The sequence below is a fragment of the Heliangelus exortis genome, chromosome 17 (assembly GCF_036169615.1).
Source record: "Heliangelus exortis chromosome 17, bHelExo1.hap1, whole genome shotgun sequence".
Classification (NCBI taxonomy): Eukaryota; Metazoa; Chordata; class Aves; order Apodiformes; family Trochilidae; genus Heliangelus; species Heliangelus exortis.
The window spans coordinates 4,889,684-4,914,643 of record NC_092438.1 but is presented as its reverse complement, the minus strand read 5'-3'; the positions used below and the strand labels follow the sequence as shown (position 1 = coordinate 4,914,643).

General features: G+C 37.8%; 1 protein-coding gene across 1 annotated transcript in view; it reads right to left on the bottom strand.

Annotated features, from left to right (window-relative positions):
• The window catches only part of LOC139804240 (uncharacterized), a 72,971-nt gene extending 48,413 nt beyond the window's left edge, over positions 1 to 24,558 (bottom strand). Inside the window, exons 1-20 of the mRNA XM_071761251.1 lie at positions 24,514 to 24,558; positions 22,778 to 22,938; positions 21,383 to 21,453; positions 19,483 to 19,648; positions 18,817 to 18,954; positions 17,798 to 17,987; positions 16,762 to 16,889; positions 12,640 to 12,743; positions 12,381 to 12,546; positions 11,174 to 11,353; positions 9,503 to 9,655; positions 8,136 to 8,280; positions 5,868 to 6,026; positions 5,359 to 5,477; positions 3,990 to 4,271; positions 2,864 to 3,019; positions 2,213 to 2,397; positions 1,680 to 1,862; positions 910 to 1,001; positions 616 to 785 (exon numbers count right to left, since the gene is read on the bottom strand). Coding sequence (XP_071617352.1) covers positions 616 to 785; positions 910 to 1,001; positions 1,680 to 1,862; positions 2,213 to 2,397; positions 2,864 to 3,019; positions 3,990 to 4,271; positions 5,359 to 5,477; positions 5,868 to 6,026; positions 8,136 to 8,280; positions 9,503 to 9,655; positions 11,174 to 11,353; positions 12,381 to 12,546; positions 12,640 to 12,743; positions 16,762 to 16,889; positions 17,798 to 17,987; positions 18,817 to 18,954; positions 19,483 to 19,648; positions 21,383 to 21,453; positions 22,778 to 22,789 — 2,799 coding nt within the window. The 5' untranslated portion in view covers positions 22,790 to 22,938; positions 24,514 to 24,558. The remainder of the gene's footprint in view (positions 1 to 615; positions 786 to 909; positions 1,002 to 1,679; positions 1,863 to 2,212; positions 2,398 to 2,863; positions 3,020 to 3,989; positions 4,272 to 5,358; positions 5,478 to 5,867; positions 6,027 to 8,135; positions 8,281 to 9,502; positions 9,656 to 11,173; positions 11,354 to 12,380; positions 12,547 to 12,639; positions 12,744 to 16,761; positions 16,890 to 17,797; positions 17,988 to 18,816; positions 18,955 to 19,482; positions 19,649 to 21,382; positions 21,454 to 22,777; positions 22,939 to 24,513) is intronic.
• Between the last annotated feature and the right edge of the window lie 402 nt (positions 24,559 to 24,960).

The window sequence follows — 24,960 nt, the reverse complement described above, 5'->3', positions numbered from 1 at the left end:
GCCACCCTGCAGTGTGTGCCTTACTTGAGTATTGTGGCTTTTCCTGCCTACAGATGTCAGATTCTCTGGCAGAGGAAAATGCATTCCTTCTGTTTTTACTGGAGAAAGTCACAAAAATAAAACCATGAATGGAAAGTTACTCTGCTTACTGTTCTTACCTGACTGTCTTACAGACACTGAGCAGGGTCTGAATGCAGGCAGAAGTGTATTCACTGCAGACTAATTTCTGGTTTTAAATAAAGTATTTAATGTAAATTAACAATTTGTGTTTTAAGGAGGTTTTGTCACAAAGATAAGCAAGTCACTGAAGTAAGGCTATGTTGTTTAGTACTGGGCACCAGGTAAAAAATCCTGGTCTCTACTTCCAGCTCTATCAGACTTGCCTAGGCAAATGACTTAATATTTCTGTGTGCCGTTTCATATATTAAAATAATATGTACCTGCTAATGGGCATCAATAATTTGTTTTCAACCTATTTCCCAACTACAGTGGGAATGAAAATAATAATAATGTAGATCTTGACTGACAATTAAGTCAAATATACAGTACTGAGGTAGACCATTCGTTCACCAGTATAATAAACTGAAGCCAAAGTAAAGCATGTCATAATGGTACCTGAGCAATATAGTTATATGCAGCTTCCACAATGTACTGCTGCAGCCCCCTGTCTTGCTTAGTTAACGTGACAGCCACTCTCAGAGGTCCACTAAGTGGGAAAACCAAACCACTGTCTGGGTCAGGATATGACATTTCAGAACACAGCTGCCAGCCAATAATCTCAGACACTGGTGGAAGACAACAGTTGAACATTCAGTTAGAAAAACAAGGAAAGAAAACATGCAAATGAATTTTTCACTGGATATTTCAGGATATCAAGCTTTCCAAGACAAACATGACAGCTAGACTCACCATCTTTCCTAGTGCAAGATCTGGCTTCTGTGTGGCCTTGGAAAACATCTATATCTTCTGTCTCATCCACCACAGTGAAGTAGAGTTTTGAGCTACAACCAATAATTTCAGTCACTTACAACCAATTATTCTAAAGTTACAGAAATTAAAGAAAATTCACTGTTATATGCCATCTTCTTCCAGGTGGGAAAACCAAGAAAGATTAAGTTCTGTTAAGGTCAGCCTACATTTCTACTAAATAGCACTGATTTTTATTCAGAGTTTCCATGTTTAACCTGTCACTTAACCATAAAGAACCTAAGTAAAAACTCACCAAAAGGGTAGGAGCACACTAGATTCCAAATTACCCCCGTGTTTGTTAAATGCCATTCTGTTCCTGGATTGTTAAATACCATCTGTAGAGTTAATGCTAAGCGTTTCCTCCACCACCATAATACCCTGAACTAGATCCTTTAGACACTAAAGTTCCAGAAACATCACTGACATTCAGTAGGAAGAAAAAAAAAACTTACATTTTTTTATCACAAAGCTTTGATTTGAGCATTTCACTTCAGAGGAAGGATGTATGTTTTTATGGCTAAACAATGTAAAACACAAACAATAATTTCCCCTTCCTTTTCTTAGGAATGGCAGATTTGGACTGAGTCAGACAGAAACAGTTTGTCTTCTGATAAAAGATACTTCTGCTCTATTAATGAGCCTGCCAGTTGAGTTCTGAATTAAGAAAATCATCAATTACTATTTAGGAATATGTCCTTGCTCAGCCTTACCTGAAATTAATTATCTCCATAGATTCTTCTGGAGTGTTCAAGAAAACTTTGACCTCTTGCCCTTTTTTTACATGGATTCCTCCATCCAGACTAGTAGATGTCCTCACTCCTGCTAACCAGCTTATGCCAGCTTGTCCTGGAGTCCCCACAGTTCCCATTTGGGCAGAAAGCTGGACAAAGGCACTGTTGAAAGATTCACATATATATTCTTCTTTAAAAAGCACTTGCTTCTTAAAGCACTTAATTTAAACTATTGGCTGCTCATACTTTTCAATAAATACATAGTGTTTGATGCTTATACAGTATATTCTAACATTAAAATCATTATGAAAATTTTGTTTCAGGAAATAACTGAAATAAGTTATATGTAAACAGATATACACTTTCTAAAACACATTAAAGAATAGGTTTACTATATCTCTTAAGGGATTTGAACCCAGACTTCAGCATGAAATACTAGGAAGTATCACACAAACTTTCATATGAAGAATTGCTATTTGACATGAAAATGACATATTTGCAGCAGTTACTACCTTGGCTTGATATATCCATTTAGAAAGAAATTTGACTGTTGTTTGAAATCTGCATTCCCCTTGATTTTTATGTTGATTGCTGCTGAAGCATTGACTGCCAGTTGAAGAGGAAAGCCTGAAATTGCTGGAAACTGCAATTCTTCAGTGGCCAAACTCAGCCTTTTATTAAGCTGTACTTCTTGTCCCTGTGGTGGAAAAACACAAGCAAACAAAAGAGAAAATTTCATTTTGCATAATCAAATAAGCACTTAAATTTTTTTCCAGATAGAAATATCTTTTGCATTTATCTGCTGTGAAAGTGCTTTTAACTGAGCTGATTTGGGAAATAAGGTAGAAAGCAGCCCAAAGCATTTATCTGACCAAGTTAGACATAGGCTAGACTGGAGTAAGACATTAATCCTACTACAGTTAAAGACAGAATTACTTTACATTTAAGCATGGGTGCATTTAAATGAGAAAAGCAAGAAATAAGAACCAATAGACAACAGATCAAGTCCTTGCCTACTGTACTGAATGCTGTTTAAACCAAATACATACTGGTATCTTTTAGAGTTGACTAGTTTGAACAGCAATATTTTGTATCCTTTATATATCTGTCAAAGTAGTTTCTCAAGGTATTTAATTTCAAATAGAAAAAAATGTTCCTTTTACCTTCAGAAGTTTGACAGCCAACTCAGCCATATTTAAAGAATAACGTTTCATTTGTTTTCTTAAATCTTCACAATCCAAGAAGCTAAGTTCATTTCCAAAGATTTTCATGCTTAGCTCACATTTCAGCACCTCCTTTCTCACTTTTTTCTCAGTGAACTGACACAAGTTAAGAAATTAATCAGAAATTATGTTTATATTCATTTTCTTTCAAACTCACAAAAACAGTTCCTCAGTGCAGACCTATGTTAGCAGGAAACAGACATCAGACTACTACAATACCAGATCAGTGACTGCTCTTCCCAGCTAAAGGTCACCTCCACACCTCAAGCTGAGCTGACTATGAACACAGGTAATGTCTAATCCTAAAATGACTGGGAAAAAGATGTTCTGCAATATATACCCACAATAGATGAAGTTTTGAAAAGTATAACCTCAATTAACATAATGGCTGCCATGACTGCTAAATAAACTACTAAAATGTAAATATTTTACATTTTCCCTCCTTAGGAATCAATACAACAAGACTATAACATGAACATGAGCTTACATGGTAAGAAGAGACTCTAAGATAAGTCCCAAGAGGAGAGATGGTCTAAGACACACTACATAAATAAAAGCCTCCAAATTTTCCAGATAACATATCAACAACCGAATTCAATTCCCAAAGCTTTGCTCTTACATCAATAGAATATAGCTCTCTCCAAACATGAGTAAATTCCAAAAGGGTTACCACAACATCTGACACCAAACTGGGAAGTCTGATTGCAAACAGCATGACTCAGGGACTTTACATCCAGCAGCTATTTACAGTGTCACAGAAGTCAATAGACAAGACTATAAAGAGGATAAGAGCTCAAAATAATGAGAGGAAGCCCTAAGCAACAGGCAACATACTCCTCTGGCTGAGAGTCATTGTTTTGAGACAATAAAATAATATGAAAAACTAAAAATCTGGCTCTTAGTTGCTTTGTATTTTATGCAGCCCTTTACAAGTGAGTGGAACAAGTAATATATGCTTTATGCAAGGGAGTCACAGTAATACAGAGCAGTTGTCCAATGCAAGATCAGGCCCTAAGTTTAACTGGGGAATGTTATTCATTTTTCCATGATCTACAAAGTCATTTACCTTTTTTACTAACTCACTCATCTTACTGTACTTCCTACCAGGACAACTCTGGTTAGCTTTTCTCAACTTTGGCTTGCCAGACTTGGTCACAAGATGATCAGCAGGGCTGTATCGCTTCGAAGTCAGCTTCCTCTGCTTGCCTTTTCCTGTTGTTTTCACTGGGTTTTCTGACTTGTGGTTTCTTTCATTAGTGCTTGCAAAAAAATGGTCACTGAAAGCAGCAGATTTCTGTCCAAAAATCTTCTTCATGAGAGCTTCGCCATTTTCTAATCGTATACCAACCTAGGGAAAAACATATGGCATTGAAAAACCTGGCAACAAGATGCAAAAGCCATGTCCGATTTTATAGGCAGAAATTAAAAAAAAAAATATATTTCAATGCAACCCCTAGGGTCTTGTACAAAGAAAGATTTGCCATACAAGCTCATGGTGGTCTACCAACTTTAGTATCCTACCTCATGCAGCATCCGATGCTGGATATTTTATTATTAAATATTTCCAGTAAAAACTCTTTAATTTGTTGATTACATGAAGCTCAGTACAAAATAAAACCACTTTTTTATTCAGGTATTGGTTTGCTTACACTATGATGGGACAGTTTGAGCCATTTTAGCATGTTACAGACAGTATTTTGGTTGGAAAATAATAATGCATCCTTTTAGAACTCCTGAAATAAGAGGAAGTTTGCAAGCTTGACTACAGTAGTATTAGTAACACATACAAACCCAGGGATATGACAGTGAAAAAAAGATTTTGCTCCTTTGCAAGCTTAAACTTGAGATCTCTAAGCCACATTAATTTCTTTCACGTACACATTTTAACCTGCAATAAAGAATCCATAGGCCAAATATTTCTTTCTTTTGGAAGCACAGTAGAGGCACAGGTAAAGACAATGAGGTTGCAGGCAGGCTATTTAAATATCCAAACCACTGAATGCTCAGTGGGACTAAATCAACAACCTCAGTTACATACATACAACTCTCTCTCTCTCTCTCATATTAACAGAATGGTGTACCCAATCCAATCCATTTTCCATTGTAAGTCAACCAAAAGAATCTTTCTGTCCTACACTATCCTAAACAGAGTTAGACCAATCTCAGAAAGCACTGACTTTTCTCTTTCATTTGAGTCAACAAGAGCTGAATTTAACTCACTTGGCTAGTGCATGGTACGATCAGAGTGAAAGTGCTTTTATTGTGACTAAGTCCGTTACAGAAAGGAGTCATCAGCCTGAGGAAACTTTGCTCTAACAGTGAAAAGCATACCCTGCCAAAAGAACTGGAAAATAGAAATATGTCCTTTTACTTCAATACACCAAGTATCCCTTGAGTAAGGAGATAAAAGAAATAAATCCATAAACTAAACTTGCCTCCAGTATATTTATAGCATGCCCCATGAGATGAATGGTCAAGTTTGTCATAACTGATCGTGGTAGAAAAGATGCAGGAGTAAAGACCACTGATGCTTCCATATTTGCACCTGCAGTAGCTGCAATAGCAAATACAAGGCATTTGTCATTTGGACATCAGGTGTTCTCATTTACTTTGCAGCTCTCATCATTCTTTTTGAAACTGAAACTCTGCTTAATCAAAAGATGGAGAATAAAACATTAAATCAATAGGTGAAACTATTTACCTTTTTAGCATAGCAGACTTCAATGGACATTAATGAAAGCCTATTAACTGACTAACAATAAAAAAGCATTTAAAATATATATTGTAAACAATTGCACTGGAAGAGATGGGCAGAAAATTACGAAAAGGAAAGAACGTGAACCAGAAGAAAAAAATACATCCTGATCCCATGGGATTAGAGAAGCCATGTGAAATTTTAATAATCCATATGCTGCAAAGCATGAATTTCTAAAACTCAACATACTTGAGTGGAATGTGGCATCAGAATATGAGGAGTATTTCCACATCTCTCTGTCAAAATCTTTGCTAAGGATTTCATCTGGAATAGAATCTCGAAGGTGCTCCTTCAATGGATCATCTGTCTCTAGGAGCTGAGAGAGATGACTCCAAACAAATGATCCCACTTAAAAAAAGGAAAGAGTTAGAAAATTAGAGAATAATTAAAAACAGTTTTAGAAACGGATGTAGGGAACTTTTTTATTTGTTTATACCAGAAATAATCCTAAACCATTTCCCCTGTAATTTGAATCAGTCTGATACAGCTATATTTATCAAGATTAACTTATTTAAATACAGTCTTATCCTTTCCCAAGGATATCCTTTCACAAGGCTTGTGAGGGGCTATTCACTTCCTAGTTTCACTTATGCCTCTCAGCAAAGCCAGGAAAACAAGAGTTTAAGGTGAACCTACATATTTACTGTTTACAAAGATTGACACGAAATTCAAATGAATGCTGGGGAAAAAAAAAACAACCTAGTATCTGCCCTATACCTCTAAAAGCACTTGTTACTCAAAAGTCTATTATATGAATTACTTAATTGTTACATCATCCAAATACAAAGAAGGAAATTAACAGAATTCATGAGTGCAGCGTTGACTAAAAGACACAACATTTTGGAGGAACCTGTAGAGCTCCTTCATAAATCAAACAATTTATTTTTTACACAGGGAGCCACAGGGTGGAAAGTCACTGACACTACACCTTGACAGTATTTTGCCAGGTGATGTCATTTCTCAGAACAATCCCCCTCCAAACCAGAAGCCACAGCATCAGATGAACACAATGCTGAGCCTGAACTCAATCACTGCAGGATATACTGGTCTGGACATAACATCCTGATAAAATGGTTACACAGCTTCAAGTTCAGAGCTGGCCATGATCCAGATACATCAGAATACAGACAGAGCCTGCTTTCATCTGCCTGCAAACAACCTTAATAGATATCTCTTTCAGATTTTCCCCTTCTTGACAGACTTAAAAACAAAGGATTAGTCTAGAGGAATTCCTTGTTGAATGTGGTAGAAACATTTAGAAAAAAAAAAATCTGTTTTCCACACAAATTATGGGATCAGCTTAAACATCTGTGATCCTTGGTAATAAAAAACTGATATGATTCTGTACTTCTATAGAACCCACAGTTTCATTTCATACTAGCCCAAACAGCTTCTCCTTCAGATAAAATGCTTACATAAAATCACTATTTTTAAATATAGTACAGCTGATCTTCTCCTTTCATCAATTCTCAATTAAGGCTTTCATGCCAGTAATCTGCCTCAGATCAGACAATAATTGATCAATTGATCACAGAAACAGGAAGCAGCAAATATTAATAATTAAAATATTATGCTGGCCTTTCCCCAAAATAACTGTTACACTGTTGGCCAGCCAATATACATTGGAAATATGATAAACAGCCCTTTCAAAATCCTTTCCATAACATTCCTATATATAATACACATAATATTTCCACAGTTCTAATACTGAGATCCTTAGTGGATTTAATCAGTTGACCTGAAGCATTACATCTGGCACAGTGATGAGGCACCTCTCACTAAGCCTTGATGCTATCTGTAGGAAGCCCTGAAGTTCCCAGGCATCTTAAATCATCTAAATGAAAACCAACAGAACTTTCTTTACAGTCTTCAGATCTACTTTTATTTCTGCCTAATGATATCTGTAAAATAGTGCAATCAATATTAAAACCAGATCAAAACTGATGTAAAAGAACTGCAAAAGAGCAAAATACCAAAGAAAGACCATAGTAGCAAGTCCTTATACTAAAAATAAGTAAAGAAATTGTAAATGTGGAATTTAGGTGCATGAAAAACATAACAAAAAGTTTACTTTATATCTGCAGAATGCAATAATTTTTTGCCACTTTCCTCTTTCTCAGCTTTACAAAACGTAATCTGCAGTTATCCATTTGTATTTCTCATTAAAAATCACTGAGCATCAAAGATGTTCCATGCAGCTCTCTTTCAAGAGCATTAAGCTAATGACATGCTGTCCATAGAGGGAGCCAATTCTATGAAGGGTCACTCCTGACTATTACAAAAATAACAGTATCACAATGCCAGTACAAAATCTGGGCATTACACAAGCAGTCTTTTAATAGCAACATACAGAATATTAAGACTGAGTCAAAACTAAAATAGGTTGATACCATTACAACTGTACATTAAATGTTATACTGAAGAATTGTGTAAGACTTCTGTAGTTGCTTGGCTGACCTTGACTGGATGTTTCTTTCAGCAAAGTCTTTTGCACTTTTTTAAATAACGCTTCATGAGGACATTTCATTGCTGTATAATAAGCAGCAATCCTGATTTCCACATCTTCACTGGTTGCTTGATACAGCTGAATTAATATAGTATTCTAAGAGAAAAAGATAAGCAAAAGAAAACCAAAAAAAGGAAGACAGCTACAGTATTTACACCCATAAACACCTCATGTATGCACTTTTAGGTACAGGTAGGTTTTTCCTTTGAGAGACATAGCCCTTGCTTTAAACCTGAAAAAGACACTTAATGCTACATGTATACAAATGTATATACAAATTCTCTATACTACCAAATACTCAAATTTCCAGAACCAACTGTCATTATGACCTGAATCATATACTAATTTATACAGGACTGTCTGTAACACAGAGCCTCACTTACTAGCACTACTGTTCTATTGTATTTCACAAGTGTTGCAGCTAATACACAGTTTTTGTCAAAAGGCTATTAAGATCATTATTTCTGGTCCCAATTAAAAGGAAGGACTGTAATAAATTTTTCCTGTCCATTACTTCCCCAAGTACTGACAAATATGAGTTGTTTGGTGAACTGCCAGGAATTAAGACATTGGTCACTGATACTAGTAACATTACTAGTATTTAATACCCCCAGTCCACCCACAGGGTATCAGTTGAGCAATTCATTTGCTAGACAGTGATGGGCATGACAGAATACAGACCTCATACTTTCAACACCAGCAGCACTGAGCTTTGTAACTGTGGAACAAGCAGATTATGCCAATCCATGCTGCTATTAATTTTTAAAAAGCTATGGAAAATATTTCTCCAAGAGCAAGCCCACATGGAATGTTCCATTCCCCTGGAGCAGGACTGCCAGCTTTGCCCAGGCTTTGCCATTCTTTTTAACATCAAGTTATGCAAGATAAACAAGTTTTGTGTTTTCTTCTATTAAATCATCAACAAAATGTTCTATGAGTGTTTTGTCAATTAGAATAAGCTTCTCACATTAACACTTAGCACTTCAGAGCATGATACAGTGGAACAGACTATAGAAAAAATTAAATAATGTGGGTTTTCAGCCATAGCCAGCACAGACATAAGCCACCCAACAGAAGTAAATTTTTAAGAAGTCACATTACAGCAGTCACTGGATGTGTTACCTCAACCATAGTAAAGCATATTACAGGATTCAGCAGCAGCATGGTCCTACCAACCTCTCCCACAGCAGAGAAGCTCTGCTGGAAGACAGGTTTACACTTGTCACTTCATTGCTTGCAAGTCAAAAAGTCCAGAAAGCCAAACCTCTGGGACAGTGCCAGGAAGCCATCAGTCACCTGGTGGCAATAAATCACTCACCCTGACAGAACAGGGAATGCGCCTGAAGGCCTGGACAGCAGCGAGACGAACCTCAACTGGATTGCTTTTCAGGGAAGCACACAAACCCAAAACAGGAGCAAGTGAAGCTCCTGCCAGTCCAGCATTTCCAATGGCTTTTAATACCAGTTGCATCTGTAAATACAAAGGAAGGTAGATGAAAATGTTCTGCACATGTTGTCACCTGTACATAAAAGTTTACTGAATTAATATTTTCTGTGCAAAATTCTGTTTAAACTACTGATAACTTGGGGGCTTTACTGCAGCCCCTATTGTACCAGCTATAATGTGATACATTCTTGCACCAGCTATTCTCTTTACTAATATCTTAAACAACTTCAACCATATTTTTTGAAAGACAAAAAGGATGAAAACCCCCATAATTTTCATGACAATAGGCAACTGATTTTTTGTACTGATTTTTTTAATTTTCTTCACAGATGCCTGTATAGTGCTGTGGGGTCTGTGACACACATCAAAGTTTAGCAATTGCTGAGCAGTGCTTGCACAGCTTGCACAGCCTCAAGGCTTTCTGTTTCTTACTCCACCTGCTCAGCAAGTAGGCTGGGTGTGGGTAAGAGGGGACACAGCCAGAACTGCTGACCTTAATTTGCCAAACATAATTTTGAGCAATAAAACCGTGTGTATGGAGAGAGAGAGGGGTGGTCCCAAGATATCCATTGCTCAAGAACTGCCTGGGCATCAAGGCTTTTGCATCACCTTTGAGTGATGCTGGGTTTGTGTTTGGTTTTTTTTTTCTTTCAGCTACTAAATAGGCTCATCTGGACCAATTAGTTTTCTCAGTCTTGTCCCCCTGATTCTCTACCTCATACCACTGTAAGGGCTGTGGTGTGGTCATGTGGTGTTTAACCCACCACAGCAGAGCCAAGAAATGAAACCCCTTCCCCACAGAGAAAGACTGCAATATAAACTGAACAGACTTTAGCTTTATTTGGTCAACTGCCAGCAAATGGACATGTGTAGTTATCACTATACACTGCTAGCTACAGGCCTCTAAATAAACTCTGTGCCTCTGACCATAACCCTCTGAGCTCTGCTTTTCAGTCAGTTCTCAGTCCACCACACTATCCACTTATCTAACCCACATTTCCTTACCTTACTTATGAGGATGTTATGGGAGACAGAATCAAAAGCCTTGCTAAAGTCAAGGTAGACAACCTCCACAGCTCTACCCTCACCTACCTAGTTAGTCATGCACACCATCTTACAATGCTAGCAGATTGGTTAAGCATGATTTCCCCTCGGTGACTGTTGAGCACACCTGCTAACACTGACTCAGAACTTATTAGCCATCAATAACACAGCTAACACTAACTGTATGTGAATTTGAGTCACAAGAGGAATAGGAAACTTTCACCAATGCGCCATTTCACAGGGGAGCGATGGATGTTGTTTTATAACTCAAGTTATGAGCTTTGCTTCATCAAAAGATCCAGGACTTTTAATGATTTAAATCACCATGCTGATAGGTTACACTGGTTGGATATACAAATCTGTCCATCTTACCAAAGAATGTTAATTTACAAAGCTTTCTGGAAATCCATTGAATGCCATTTTCATCAAACAAGTTTTAGATCATAAAGAGAAGAGAAAAGTAAAGAATTATATCATGTGCTTCTACATTATCAATACCTGGCTGAGTCCTTCTGAATCTTGCACAGCACAGTTTCCTCCCAAAAATTTCCCAAGAGTCTTCATGACACTCTGTACAGCAGGTACACCATCACAGGATTTGTAAGCTGAACAAAATCTATGTAAAAGAGCAGTTACTCCTAAGAAGCAGCTCTGGCTTGCTCCTGACTTCAGCAAAGGCTTTAAACAAAACACAAGAAGAACAGGGTATATCAGAAAAGTAATTCACATTATTACTGAAACACACAATAGAAAATAAATGTATCAATATACCTATATGATAAAACTCAGTATCAACAATGCATATTTTCAAATAGCCCTTAAATGATTTAAATAAAACAACACAACACTGTGTAAATGTAGTGGAAAATTCTTTCACCTTTTCATGTAAACATATGGGCTATTTAGTGCTGGGAATAGCAGCCTGTGATATACCATGCAAGATTTTCCATGGCTGATCAATGGCTCATTAGCACACACAACAAGAAGGCACAACACTTTACTTAATTTAAAAAATATTTTTAATTGCTTAAGTTACAAGGCTATCTATAATCTTACCACCTGGAACACTGCAGCTTCACCAAAAAAAAGGAAATAGCAAATCCAGCCTCACACACTAATAGTATGGCACATTATGCTGTACTAGCCTTGGAGAACAACAGATCTTTAAATGAAAACAGGCTACAAAATGGGGCCTCTATACTCTGCATACAATCAACATCAAAAGCTGCAATAGCACTGCATATGCAAGGGACTGAAATGTTTCCAGGTGCTAAATACAAAGCTTGTAACTGAATACACTGGCAAATACAGCTCTGTCCAAAGCAGGGGGTACCTGAAACATCATCATTCTCCTCACACTGACCTGACCTTGACCCTCAAAACTAATAAACCCAAACACACAGGGAAGTTCAGACTTTTTTTTTTGGGTTTTTTTGTTTGGTTGGTTGGTTTTTTGTTTGTTTGTTTGTTTTTGTTTTGTTTTATTTCAAGTCTCTGGCCTAAATATGCAGATGAAACTTCATTGACCAAACACTACTCCATCCTCTTCTGGAATCAAGATTAAAATCATTAATAGTTTAACCACCAAATTACCTGGGCAGATAGATATTTGTAAAACTCTACAAAAAAGACTTACAGTTAAAAAAAAAAAAAAATCCAGACAGATTGATGATAAATTAGAAAAGATAAAACAGTATCTGCTCACAGCAAGAGATTCAATCATGCCAGAGGTGGGTTTAGGGATGAATGAAAATGACCAGAAGAAATATTCCACTTTGTCTTCATCAACTTCTCCAGAAACTATAATTTCTTTCATTAGGACAACACACGCCTCTGTAGCACAAGATGGGAGGGCATCTATTAATGGCTGCCTATAACACAAGAAAACAAGTACAGCAAATCTACAAATACCTTGAGGTTGAGCTTCAAAGGAATGCAATTACTAATTTACTAATTACAATTACCAGTTGTCTCTGCATGTAAATGAAGATCTTTGCCAAAGAGCTTTTAAGGCCTCAAGAGAAAGATGTCGAAGCTCAAATACAAGAGTCATGAAAAGATCTGCAGTCTGTAAGACAGCACAACAAACGTAATATTACAGATGTGCAGAAACAAGTGTTAGATAACAGACACAAGTGACTTCAGGTTATACCAGCATTGCCATTGATTTACAATGTAAACTGAGAGTAAAATCTCTTCTCTTCCCTGTTCCCCAATCTTCCTTTCTTAGACGAGGAGGAGGGCTTTCATTAAGGATGTCAGTTCTTCAGGCAACAGTGCTCTGAGATGGCCACGCACATCACTTGCATACAAATTAATAATACGCCAAATGAAGCACTGTGGTTAAAAGCCAGAGGACAAGGCCATAATCTGGGTTCATACAGCAAGATACTGACATATTACCAGAACTGTTGACACAACCTCAACACAAAATGAAAGAATGGTCAAGACAACTTAAGACTAATAAAAAGTTTATGAGAAAGATCATTTAACTGAGGTTTGGGCAATGCTTCAAAGTTTTGCCCGAGTACCTCCGGTGCTGTGCAAAAATATCCCATCAACTGCCAAAACTTCAGTTGGAAGGGATAAACAACAATCATCTTGTCCAACTCCCTGAACAATTCAGGGCTCACCAAAAGTTAAAGCATGTTATTAAGGGCATTGTCTACAGGACTCTTCTCCACACTTCTGGTTTTCAATTGCCTGGTTTCTTGTATAAACCATCTATCTGTGACAGAACAAATTATTTCATTGAATTGAAGGCCAAGCATGAAATCAGATGGAGGCAACACACTCTTCTCTACTAGTTGAGCAGCTATGGTTATTCTCTCCCCACCATGGCATGACTTACTTCCTTCTCATCCTCATCAGTTCATTCGTAATTGGTTTCTTACCTTGCTAACTTAGTTAACCTCATTCCATACTCAATTTTAGGAAGTATGTAATTGTGTATGGTCATGGACCAGGCTTAAGTGACCTAACAGGCTATCCAATTCACAGCAAAGACTTCTCTCACTGGAAGAATTATTCTAGTCACACAGAAAAAGGACAATCAAATTTAAAAAACCACAAAATCACCCATGTAACTACAGTATCTTAATTCATTTTGATAATCAGAACATCTTCCTACCTCAGAACATACTCTGTTATAATCCCTACAACCCCAAGTTTAAAACATGCAGAACTAACAACCCACAAGAAAGTAAATGGCAATCAGAATGCCTTGTGAGAAAATCAAATGGTGAGACCATGGCCCAAAGGTAAACTCTTTTGGGTCAAACTGGGATACAAAAGCTGGGCAGAGTGAATCTGACATACTCTTGCCCACACTGCTTAGCTCTGTGACAGGCTTTCTTCAAACCTCACTCAAGTGTGAGTCCCTTCTCCCCATCCCTTTGACTATTCCCTGTCATTATGCAGCTTGTTCACTTAATGGTCGATTTGCTAATCTACATCCACATTGAAATTCAGTCTTGTCTTATAATAGCATTAAAAAATTAAACAACAACTTTGCTTCCTTGCAAATGACACAGTCTCCACACCCATTTTCTCAACCTTAAACATTATTCCCTGGAGTTCAGGATTTTCCCTTCCATTTATTCTTGGTTTTGTGTCCTGAAAGAAATGCATAGTTTCACCTCATTCAGAGTCAAACAATAAGGGAACAAACAAGCTATACATGAGCAACAGCAGAGCTGTCTCCCAGGAAACACTGTGGGCATTCCCATAAAGTCTTTCCTGACCTAAAGGACATTTTATCTGTTGGAATGAGGAACAATAACAATCCCCTTTGAAATGTCTTGCCAGATAGAAGGAACATGCTGAAATAGTGAAAAATGGCTGACAACCAATCAAACCCTCAGCTGGGACAAGCATACGATGAATAATTCACATCTTTTTTTAGGCAGGGGCACGGAGAGCAGCCACTTGTGCTAACCTTAGCAATTTACAAAACAAATTTCCCACACATGAAGCCAGTGGGCATCTTCAGAAACAGAACTGATATCCCACAGTTACTGGAAAAGATCATCTACCATTCTTCCAAAGACACTGAACTATGCTGGTTCAAAAGAAATTAGGATTTAGAGAAAGTTTCTTAGTAATTCCTTTTTTCAACAAATTCCAGGCAGTATTTAGATACTTCAGTCTGTTCCTGTATGCCATTACGTCCTACTTTTACAATGACAGCCAGATAAAACTCAGCATTATTGTACTCAAAAGCTGCTTTAAGTCTACATTATCAAGAACATCATCTTTATGCCTCTCTTAGCTCTCTATAACCCCAATCTCCCTAGCTAAAAAAGATGGCAGAATTGCTTGTAACCCTGAGAGAGAAACCTATCCCATATACCACCACCCAGAGAGGTCACCCGCTGCTTTCAGCTCAGCCCTGTGCTGAGTGAGGTCTTTGTCAGGCTGTGATACCAGATCAGACTCTGATCACCATTTAATAGGTTGGGAGTAACTGCTAGTGTTGCAATTTATCAAGGCCTGCTGAAGCTGCCCCTTTCAGTTGTCCAGCCCATGCCTTTGCCTTAAGTTTCACACCACATTACACAAACACCTACTTGTGCTCATTAATCACAGCTTAAAAAGAGAGAAAAGTTTATATACAGAGAAATCAATTTATGAACAGAGCTGTAATCCAGAAGTGCAGTCTTCTCCCATCCCCATAAAACCTGCACTCCATTTCCTACTATCTGTGTGTCTCCAGCCCCCAGAGAGAGATAGGCAGAGTTTTTGTTGTAAGATGTGGGACTTAACCTAGACAAAGGAAGGTGAAGTGCCTTCTTCTATGCTAGATGTGAAGCTTTTTGTAAATGTCACTTGTATATAAATGCATTTACAGGAGAAATCACAGCCCCAAAGCACCAGAAATAAAGTTACTCCAAAGTATAAGCAATCTCAAGACAACAATGTAAGGGCACAGGTAATATATCAGGAATGAGTTGACTAAACTCATCGGTGGCAAAAACACAGTGGCATTATACCTCTTTCCCCATGAGATCATTCTAGTTTTCTAGTAATATTCTGATCATGAATGACTTAAACAAGAAGTGTGTTCTTTTATTTTCAAATTTACAATTTTTTTCACACTGTTCTCTATAGAAACTTCACCACTAGCAAGAACCACTCCATCTGAAGCATAACGGGGATATAAGAACCAGCTGTTTTAGATCATTGCCCTCAGTTCATCTTAGGTCAGCAATAATTAAGCACCATCACCTGATGATCCTTCTCTATTGTAAATAACAGGTGTTCTTGATAATGTCTGAATTTCACAGAAGAGGAAGATTCCAAGACAGTGGCAGAGACTTAACTTATCCAGCTGCAGACAATATCAACAAATATGACAAGACCTGAGCAAGCTAGAGGAGATGGGCAGACCCTCATCTAGAATGACAATCATAGAAAATACTTAAGCCCATGTTCCACAAGACCAGAATGATCTGTATCTTAGCAGCATTCACCAATTATAAAGTTTAGGTGAGAAGAGATTTCCTCTGGACCCAGCAGCATCCCCAGAAAACACAATGGTTATTAGCAGAATTCATCAGAAGTACAACCAGAACCAGCTAAGCAAGATCCAGAGGCAAAGGTTCCACGTGCAAACTGTTTCGATGGGATGAGGAAAGAGAACAAGGACCACAGAATTCCAATAAACATGGAAATAGCAGCACTGTAAGGGGCTGTATTCCACACTAAAGCTGTAGAAAAGGTTTTTTACAATTAAGTATCAGAAGCATCAGTGTTAACTCAAACCAGGCATTTTTGTTTGGTTTTTTTCCCCTGCAAAACAGAAATACAGATCATTTTCTTTCGTGTTAACTTAGAATGCTGTTAAAATTACTTCTGCCCAGTAATCAAGGACCAGATGACATTTTGACTCTTCAGATTATTGTTCATATGGGAAAATTATATTTTAAAGCATTTTATCTATGATTCCACATTTAATCATCCCAAAGCAATGGAAGGCTTCAGTATTTCAAAACTGCTGCTCTCCTAGTCACTTCTTATCTGTGTAGGAGAGCTCTCAGACCACAAAGGGCCTTACAAGGAAACAGAGTTTATGTATAAAAGCTTACCTCAATACTTGCACTGTGTGCTAAGCAAAGCTTCCACACAAGTTCAGTCACTGCTCCTCCAGTGACTTTCCTCTCTGTTTGTTCCCTTTCATAGAGCATGCTGGTCACATACAGATCCTCCATGTCCGCTGTAAAACATAAGTAAAAATCAGATATTTGGTGGTTGCTGATCATTTGCTATGGTTAACCCTGAATGTTAGGAAGAAGTTTCTCGCAGTCTTTATTTCCACATTTAGGGGTCTCTGATCTCAGTAAAGCTAAGGGATGAATATGAGTGCCTGCAGACAGGTTGAATTTAAGAATATAACAGAATAGAGCATAAATAGACCTAAAGGCAGGTGCGACCTGAAAAAAGGAGTCAGAAGAATAAGACAAAAGAAACACATTTCGAAAGTCCCACTTTCCAACAATTTGCCTCTTGCAATGTCTCTGCTACTTTACATTTATTGCCCTTTCTAGTTTTAACTAATCACTTGCTTGGTCCCAGCACTTCAACCTCCCAAAAGCTCAACAGAAAACCTAGGTGCCAAGAAAAACAAAAGGCTTGGCTCTTAACCTCTTTCTGAAGACTTTTATCATCTTATGTCAGTGTAACTATAATCAAAGCACCTTGGAAATTTGGATTTTTCTTTCTTAAAAAACAAACAAACAATCTACTTAGAGGTAGACAACATTTTTTTAAATGTTTCTCAACATTTAGAGCTGAAATTTAAAATCTTTCCTCAAGGCAAGCCTCCCACTGACTTCAGCACTGCTCAGCTTGCAGGGGTGCTAGTTATGTAAAGTAGTTACAAAAGGGTTGGCCATTAAGGAAATCTATTGCTTTTGGAGACCCACCCAGCTTCCAGTTATAGGAGGCCTCAGCTCCCAAAGAGGTGACAGCTCTCAGTAGCTCAGCCTGTAAAAACATCTACTTCTACACAGTTTAATGCATGAAAGGAAATACCAGGTGCAAAGTGTTTTCAGAGGCAAGATACTGTCCCAAGATTTTTCTAGGAAACAGATTTACTTTCTTTTAACGGAAACATCACGTTACCTTTTTTGTATAGTGTCTTTGTTTCCATTTGAACAAATTTCAGTGAAGAATGTGTCTGTGTCTTTGCCCCACTGCTCTTCTGAGAGAACAGTGTAACAAGGTTGGACTCAGTACATTTGGCCTCCACCAGGATTCCATCCTTAATGCTCTGAACACATTCCAATTTGGAGGACAGGATCTGCTGCTCAGACTAAGAAGAACAGATACTTGAGGTAAAGCCTTGATGACCTATATCAGCCTGCACAATCTTTTCTCTCCCAGTTTCATGGAGGATTCCAGTTCTCTGATAAATGAAGTTTCTTGTCCAGACCTTTGACAGCCCCTCACCCGTGGAGGTTAATAGCTCTTGATTTTCAGCTGAATTTTTGCATCACTGAAAGGCAACTGCTACTAACTTTTAGTGTCAAATTGTCTTGATTCATCTCACCTCACAAAGCATTAGTGTTAAGCAGCTGTTTTTGGTCAGCAGAGTTGAGAAAAGTAACAGGCTGGTAAATTATTGTTAGCTAGTACAATACAAGAAATTATTAATATTCACTTAATAAAAATGGCACAAGATGACAACACTGACTATTTGAACAGTATTAAGTGTGTCTTTTAGGAAAGCTTGTATCTTTCCAAAGTTTTATGCAAATAACAGCTGCCTTTGCACAATGTATTTTTCTTATCCACATATATATACACCACTATAACATATTTTAATGAGAAGTTTAATCCAGGTGCCTAACAATCTCTTGCATTTCTACCACAGCATTCCTCAACTACAATGCAAAACTGCATAAAAAGCAAACTTTATGAATAACAGGAATTCAGGGACAATAATATTCACTGTTTATTTACTAAGGATTCAAGTTTGGGCAGACACAAATATTGTTTAGCATAAATGACTATTCAGAAACTGTTTACATTATAAAAAATATTCCCACTAGCAGAAGTACCTGATGTGAATTGCAAACCTGGCAAACCTGGCACAATTAGAAGCCCCTACAGAAGAATGAGTGTCATTCCCCAACACTTACCAACAGATGAGGAATAGCAACAGATGGCACAGAAAAAGAGCCAGAATATCGATGAGAGCAGAGGTTTAAGTCCCTTGTCTTGACAAGAATAGGACCTTTTCGCTGATACCTGGTTGGGCATATTCCCAGAATATCCACCTAGTAACAAAAATAGTGTTGAATCACACAGGCACATATACAAGGTACTGAGGTATTTCAGCTGCACTCATGCAAACATATGAAAAACAGTGGGGTACTCTGTACTGTTATTTCAGTGTAACACAGTAGAACTTGAGCTTAAGTACTCCAAAAAAAATCTGCAAAGAGCTCTCAGAAGCCTGATCTCAAAGCCTTCTGACACCGAAGAAAAAAGTAATGAATAGTCATGAATAATGAATACTTCATTTTCCCCAGAGAATAGGCAAACCACAAGCCATGGTGTTACAGCTCCTCAGAGAGCTCTGCAATACACATATAACTCATATATCAAGGTAGTGCATTCCAACTGTGGACAAGAATGCAAAATATCGATAACTTCACAACATTCACGACAAGAAGCAATCAGATGACCACCACTGGCTGCTAATCAGTCACCAAATGCCAAAAACCTTTATTTAAAAAGGAAATTGACCTACTATGCACAAAGGATAACATCACTCTAGAGCATGACCCTACCTATGGTCTTACCTCTTCAATGACTGCAGTAGCAGTGGATGCTTGTGATGTCTGCAGGACACTGAGAATTCCTCGCTTTATGTTCAGAGCCCAGGTCTCTTCACTCCTCACAGGACAGAGCTGCAGAACTTTCCCATCATGGAAACAAAAATGAAGAGGGTGCCGTTCTAGTATTCCCCTGCAATAAAACAGTTCATAATCTCTTGGTTCACATACTAGCTGCAAGTCACTTTATGACATTAGATTCAGGTTTTCTGACCAGAGCTCTTCTTCCACAATGGATGTCTTATTCTGTATCTCTGTTCTTTACAGCGAGTCTCTATTCCTCATTAATTCACCCTGGCTTTAGTTCTTAAAAAGAAACAAACCAAAACTAAAACCAACAGAATAACCACAGAATTTTTTTACATAACTTCATATGTAACACTTCACTTGTAACACTTCATAAAGCCAGCTCCTGGTAAACTCTTTAAAAGTAATTATACTTAAAAGCAATGATTCTTGTTTAATGCCTTTATCATTAATAAGCATGTATCAGATGCAAAGTAACTGCATGTATTCTTTATCATTCTTCTTCAGCTGTGATACATACAAGAACAACGGCTTTCCAATCAACCTGTATCTTCCAGATCTGACAGGTGTACACACTTGGGCTCTATTCCAAAGGTGTTGTCAGTTCACTCCATGATTGCCTTTGCTACCCCAAGTCATTTCTACTTTTTTCTACTTTTGCAAGAGATCACTTTTTAACATTTATTTTCTCTTCTAATGTAACTATATGAATTATATATATTGCCTCTAAATGGGGAACAACAAGCCATCCAAAGGAAGAACTCTACAGTAGCCCAGTGGTCAATTCCCATTCAGAGAGATACACAGGTCCTTTGCACAGTAAATGTGGAACTAACTGTTCCTCCTATCAAATGGCTCACAAAAACAATGTAAGAAAAAAATTTTTAATGCACAAACACCTCAATATGTTCTTTCCAAAACAAGTGGCTGTGCACATGGGATAAGGATTTCTGAATTCCTAGGCAACGGTAGAAATTCCATGCAAGTTCAGAGGACAAGCTAGCCCACTGTATATTCACAATAGGTTGAGGCAAATGCTAATAAGGTTCAGTGGTTTGAATAATTATTTTCAATGGCTAAGTTTCACTGAATGCTTCCTTTGTTACCTATTTTTGGCTCCTCTGCAAAGAACAAGACTCAACTGCTCTCAACTGTAGGAAAATCCTAGAAATAACTTCACACAAGATAATGTGCATATACTCTGATTTGAACTCTGATACCCATACCCATCCTGATTAATATAAAAAGCAGTGCATTTACTCCAAACTTACTCTTTTTGACCCTTAGAACTGAGTTAATTATCTCAGTTCTCAGTGTTGCTTAAAGGCTGAGAAGTGGCAGGACAAAGAGAAAGATTACAAGGCTGAGCTTAACAGAACTGCTTTTTTTTTGAAAACACAAGAAGCATCAGCACTCTGGGAAAATACCAGACCTCCACAGTCTGGAGACCTTTCTGTGCGGACACGTTCACCAGAGTCTATACCTCTGTGAGTCAGAGGGAAACACACTGACATATGTTATGAATGAGGTACCAATAGCAAACACAGAAGGAAATTACATTACACTAATAAATACAACTTAAATATCCTGGAAGAAAAACCCTAATGTTTTGCATCATCAAAGGATGAAAATTAAGTTAAAAAAACTCTGTGGACCAAATGCTTTTCATTTTGCTGATGGTGCTCATATCTTGATCGTTGTTTCTTGAAAAAAAAGAAAGACAAAAAACCAATGCAACTCAGACAGAGTATTAAACAGAATGAACCATGTGAAGTCAGGCTCCTGCTAAGCTATATAGTTTCAAAAAACAAAAACTAGACTGCATGAGAAGTTTTTCTACCTTAGACTGTCCATTTCTTTCAGAGGCTCCTCTCGGGATGCAAGACTTCTCTTAATTTGTACATCTTCCACCTAGGAGCAAGGATTATATAGCAACAATATCAATAGGAAATTGTGGAATTTGGCACATAGGTCTATCTGAATAGAATATCATGGACCATCAAAAAAGGCTGTGTTGCAAGCAACACAACTGCAATAGCCACATCTTCAGGTTGCGTATGTGAGATGGTTCCCAGAAACTTCTTCTACAAAGAAGTTTCACTCACTATTGAATACATCTTATACAGCATTATTATTTATATCTCTTCTATTTTCAAGACACAACCAATCATCTACTCTGGGCTAAAGTAGGGGTCTGGACAAAGGTAGGTCCTTTCTACTCCAGTTGAAAAGCATGACTACTCATCTCAGCTGAGTCTTGAGACTACACTTTAGTGTAGTCAGTATCCAGTGACCATTTCATAGCTTACTTTTACTGAATTCAGAGGAGACAATGCATACTTAAGTTCATTATGGAATTGCTTAAAATATTTGCAATTTGGCTGGTTGTGGTAAAGAAGAACTGGTGCTAAGGGGCATCCAGACAAGTCAGAAGAGAGTGAATCAATCCAAAGACAGTATCCAAATTCTCATTTTTCATGTAAAATCTCAGAACCACTGGTCAGTTATCCATATGGCCATGTTAGGGTAGGGATAACAAGCCTATTCTTCATTGGCCTCTGTACATGTGTATATAGTATGCACATCAACCCCCTGCAGAACCCATGAATTATCCCCTCTGTTAGCCTGAAGGAAAATCAAAGCAGATGAGAGTTTATTTTCCATGCTCCCCCTGCTAAAGCACTGCAGTACTCAAACTGGCCTACCGCAGGGCTCACCCCAGGAAGCAAGGTCTGTAATTTGAAACTGGTCTGGTTGCTCTTTTCACCAAGAGATTTGCTGTCAAGATCAATGGAGTGTTACCAGTTAGAATTTTACACTGTGCCAGGAATGGCACAAATCTAGCACATCCTACAAGTTTCTGAAGTTCTCTCTAAAAAGCTTGCTATTTTCAAATTTTTTCTTCTAACATGAAAGTTTTAAAAAATAAAGTTAATTTGAAAGGGACTAGTTTCATCTCCAGTTCTGCACTTCACGTGACAAAACAGTGAAATGGTCATGCAACTCAGGAAAGAAAACAATGATTTGTTTAGCCTGCCCCTTAAAACTGGTAGCTACTTAATTTGACAGTGTGTTGTGTTAAAACTATTCTGCAACTCTAATAACAAGATTCATAACTGAACTGGATTTTAATAAAAAGAAAAGCAAATGTTTTAAATGTAGTGCTAATCCCAAAGAAAGATGCAGTTCCATATTAGCTCATCCCAATCATTCAAATGATTATGACAATACTTACTTTCAAAACCATGTGGCAGTTCCCCAGAGCCTCAATGATCACCACGCCCTCTAAAGAGATGCCACTGCTTTTGTAACTACTTCCCTGCAGGAATGTGCTGGTGACTGCTGAATACCTGTAGCTGTATCTCGCTCTTTTGGCAAAGTATGCTGAACTGTGTTCTAGGAAACAAACAACAAAAACCTTTTTTAGTCTATTAGATTTCTCTCTACACCTATTTTTGATATTTTCTCATCTTTTGGCCATTGAAATAAGCTAAACAAGGGGATGGATAATCAGAATGTTCCCTTCCCACTTGGATTTAAACTGAAAGAAAGAAGTGGTTTTCTGAAAGCACCTGCATGATAGAGATAGCTCTTTTATGACAGGTGAAAAGAATTCCCTGCTCTCCTATGCTCATAACCCCACAGTTTACATCAAGGCAGGAATCTAATTTCCAAGACTAGAAAAGGAATGTGATGCATTTACTGTGTGATGCTCTTCCAGCACCTTTCAAGGAGCATCAAAGCAGGATATTTACAACAGCAAGAAGAAAAAAAACTGCTGATGTATTCAGTGTTTTTCATGCCCATGCTGTAGTTACACATATGCCAACAAACTAAATTACATGTCTTTTATTTAAAGAACCTAGGTTTTGAAAGCCTGTCATAAAAGATCAAGGCTGAGGAAGAGAAAGCATGGGAAGATACAGAGCCATTGTATGTGTGTGAAGTTATCATAAGGACCTGTCAATTGTCCATGGGCAGCACTATCTTCTAATTAGTATAATGTCAGACACCTTCACTGTGCTAAACGGTCTCTATTATTCCTCTAATGTAAGGAGATTCTCTTCTAGACCAGGTCATAAGAGTTAACCCCGAAACAATGAGAAGATCAGAGTCATAATATGTTCAGTACCATATATTTAGGCAGCTGTGGCAAGATTCTAACAAACACACTGACCCCAAAAGATAAGACAATGTGGTATAGCCTTAACTGGAGTTAACTTAACCACTGGAGTGCAGGAGAAAAATTCAAAGAAAATACTCTCTTCCCTCAGATAAAGAAGACAGCACGTAGGAAAAATTATGACTGTGTCTCCCATATCAGAGAACTGCTTTTCCTGCCTCACAGGGGCACTGCAACAGTCAAGTGCTTTCAATGAAAAAGCCACACAGAGATTAATACTGAACAAAGGAAGGGGTTTGGAGCCACACAACCCGAGTAGAGAGCTAAGAGGTCAGGGCAAGATCTCCTTTGGAGCAGAACATCCACATGCTCCCCTTGCTGTTAGACTGAAAAGCAGTTTTGCACATTCAAGTACCTACTGCCAATGTAAGTGAGTAGCATAACTTAAAAACTACACCTCAAGCCATTCAACCAAACCTTTTGAGGTCAGTTCAATATTGTTGTCCCGTCTGCTCCCCCTTTACAGAAGTTTTGTGCCTGCTCACTGAAGGAGAAGGCTTTTTTCATGCTGGTTTCATAACTGAGACATGACTAAGTTTTGTCCTGCACTGGTTTATTAGTTTGCTTGGCTCTAATACTAGCGTTTTCTGAGTACACAGAATGTGAAGTTTAGGCAGGTCTGGGCCTGGTAAAACTTAATGGAATTTCTCCACTGCTTCCATGAATGCCAGTCATTCAGACATTAAGTATCACTCTTCTATGAGCTTCCCTACTGAAGAAAAGGAAGTTTTCCAAATCCCTCTTCCCTTATCACATTCAAGGTTTTAATACAGTTTTGTTTCACTCACCTACACACTCTGCAAAACAGGAAGCTCCATAACTTAAACTCTCCAAGGATCCTGCAACAACACGTAGGATAATAGAAAAGCACTGAAAATTTATGAGTAGCTCAGGACAGACCTGCTGCTTTTTACAATGAAATAATTGAAACCAAAACATGGCCCTCAAAAAACCCAAAAAAAATCCATAAGACTTTTGCCACCAACTACGCAGGGGCAAGACTTTGCTCTTGGTCCTCTCCACACATGTATACCAAGTAAGTGTATACATAAGGCGATGGTATACCTTAGTGTATTTATTGAAGTAGCTATGGAAATCCAACAGCATCATGGATTACAAACTAAATTTAAAAAGGGGTTCTTAATGCAAGCAAGAAATACACACTTTATACACCATACTTCTTCACATCCACAGACTTTTAACTTGATTTCAGTTATGGAAAATTTCTACTTAGC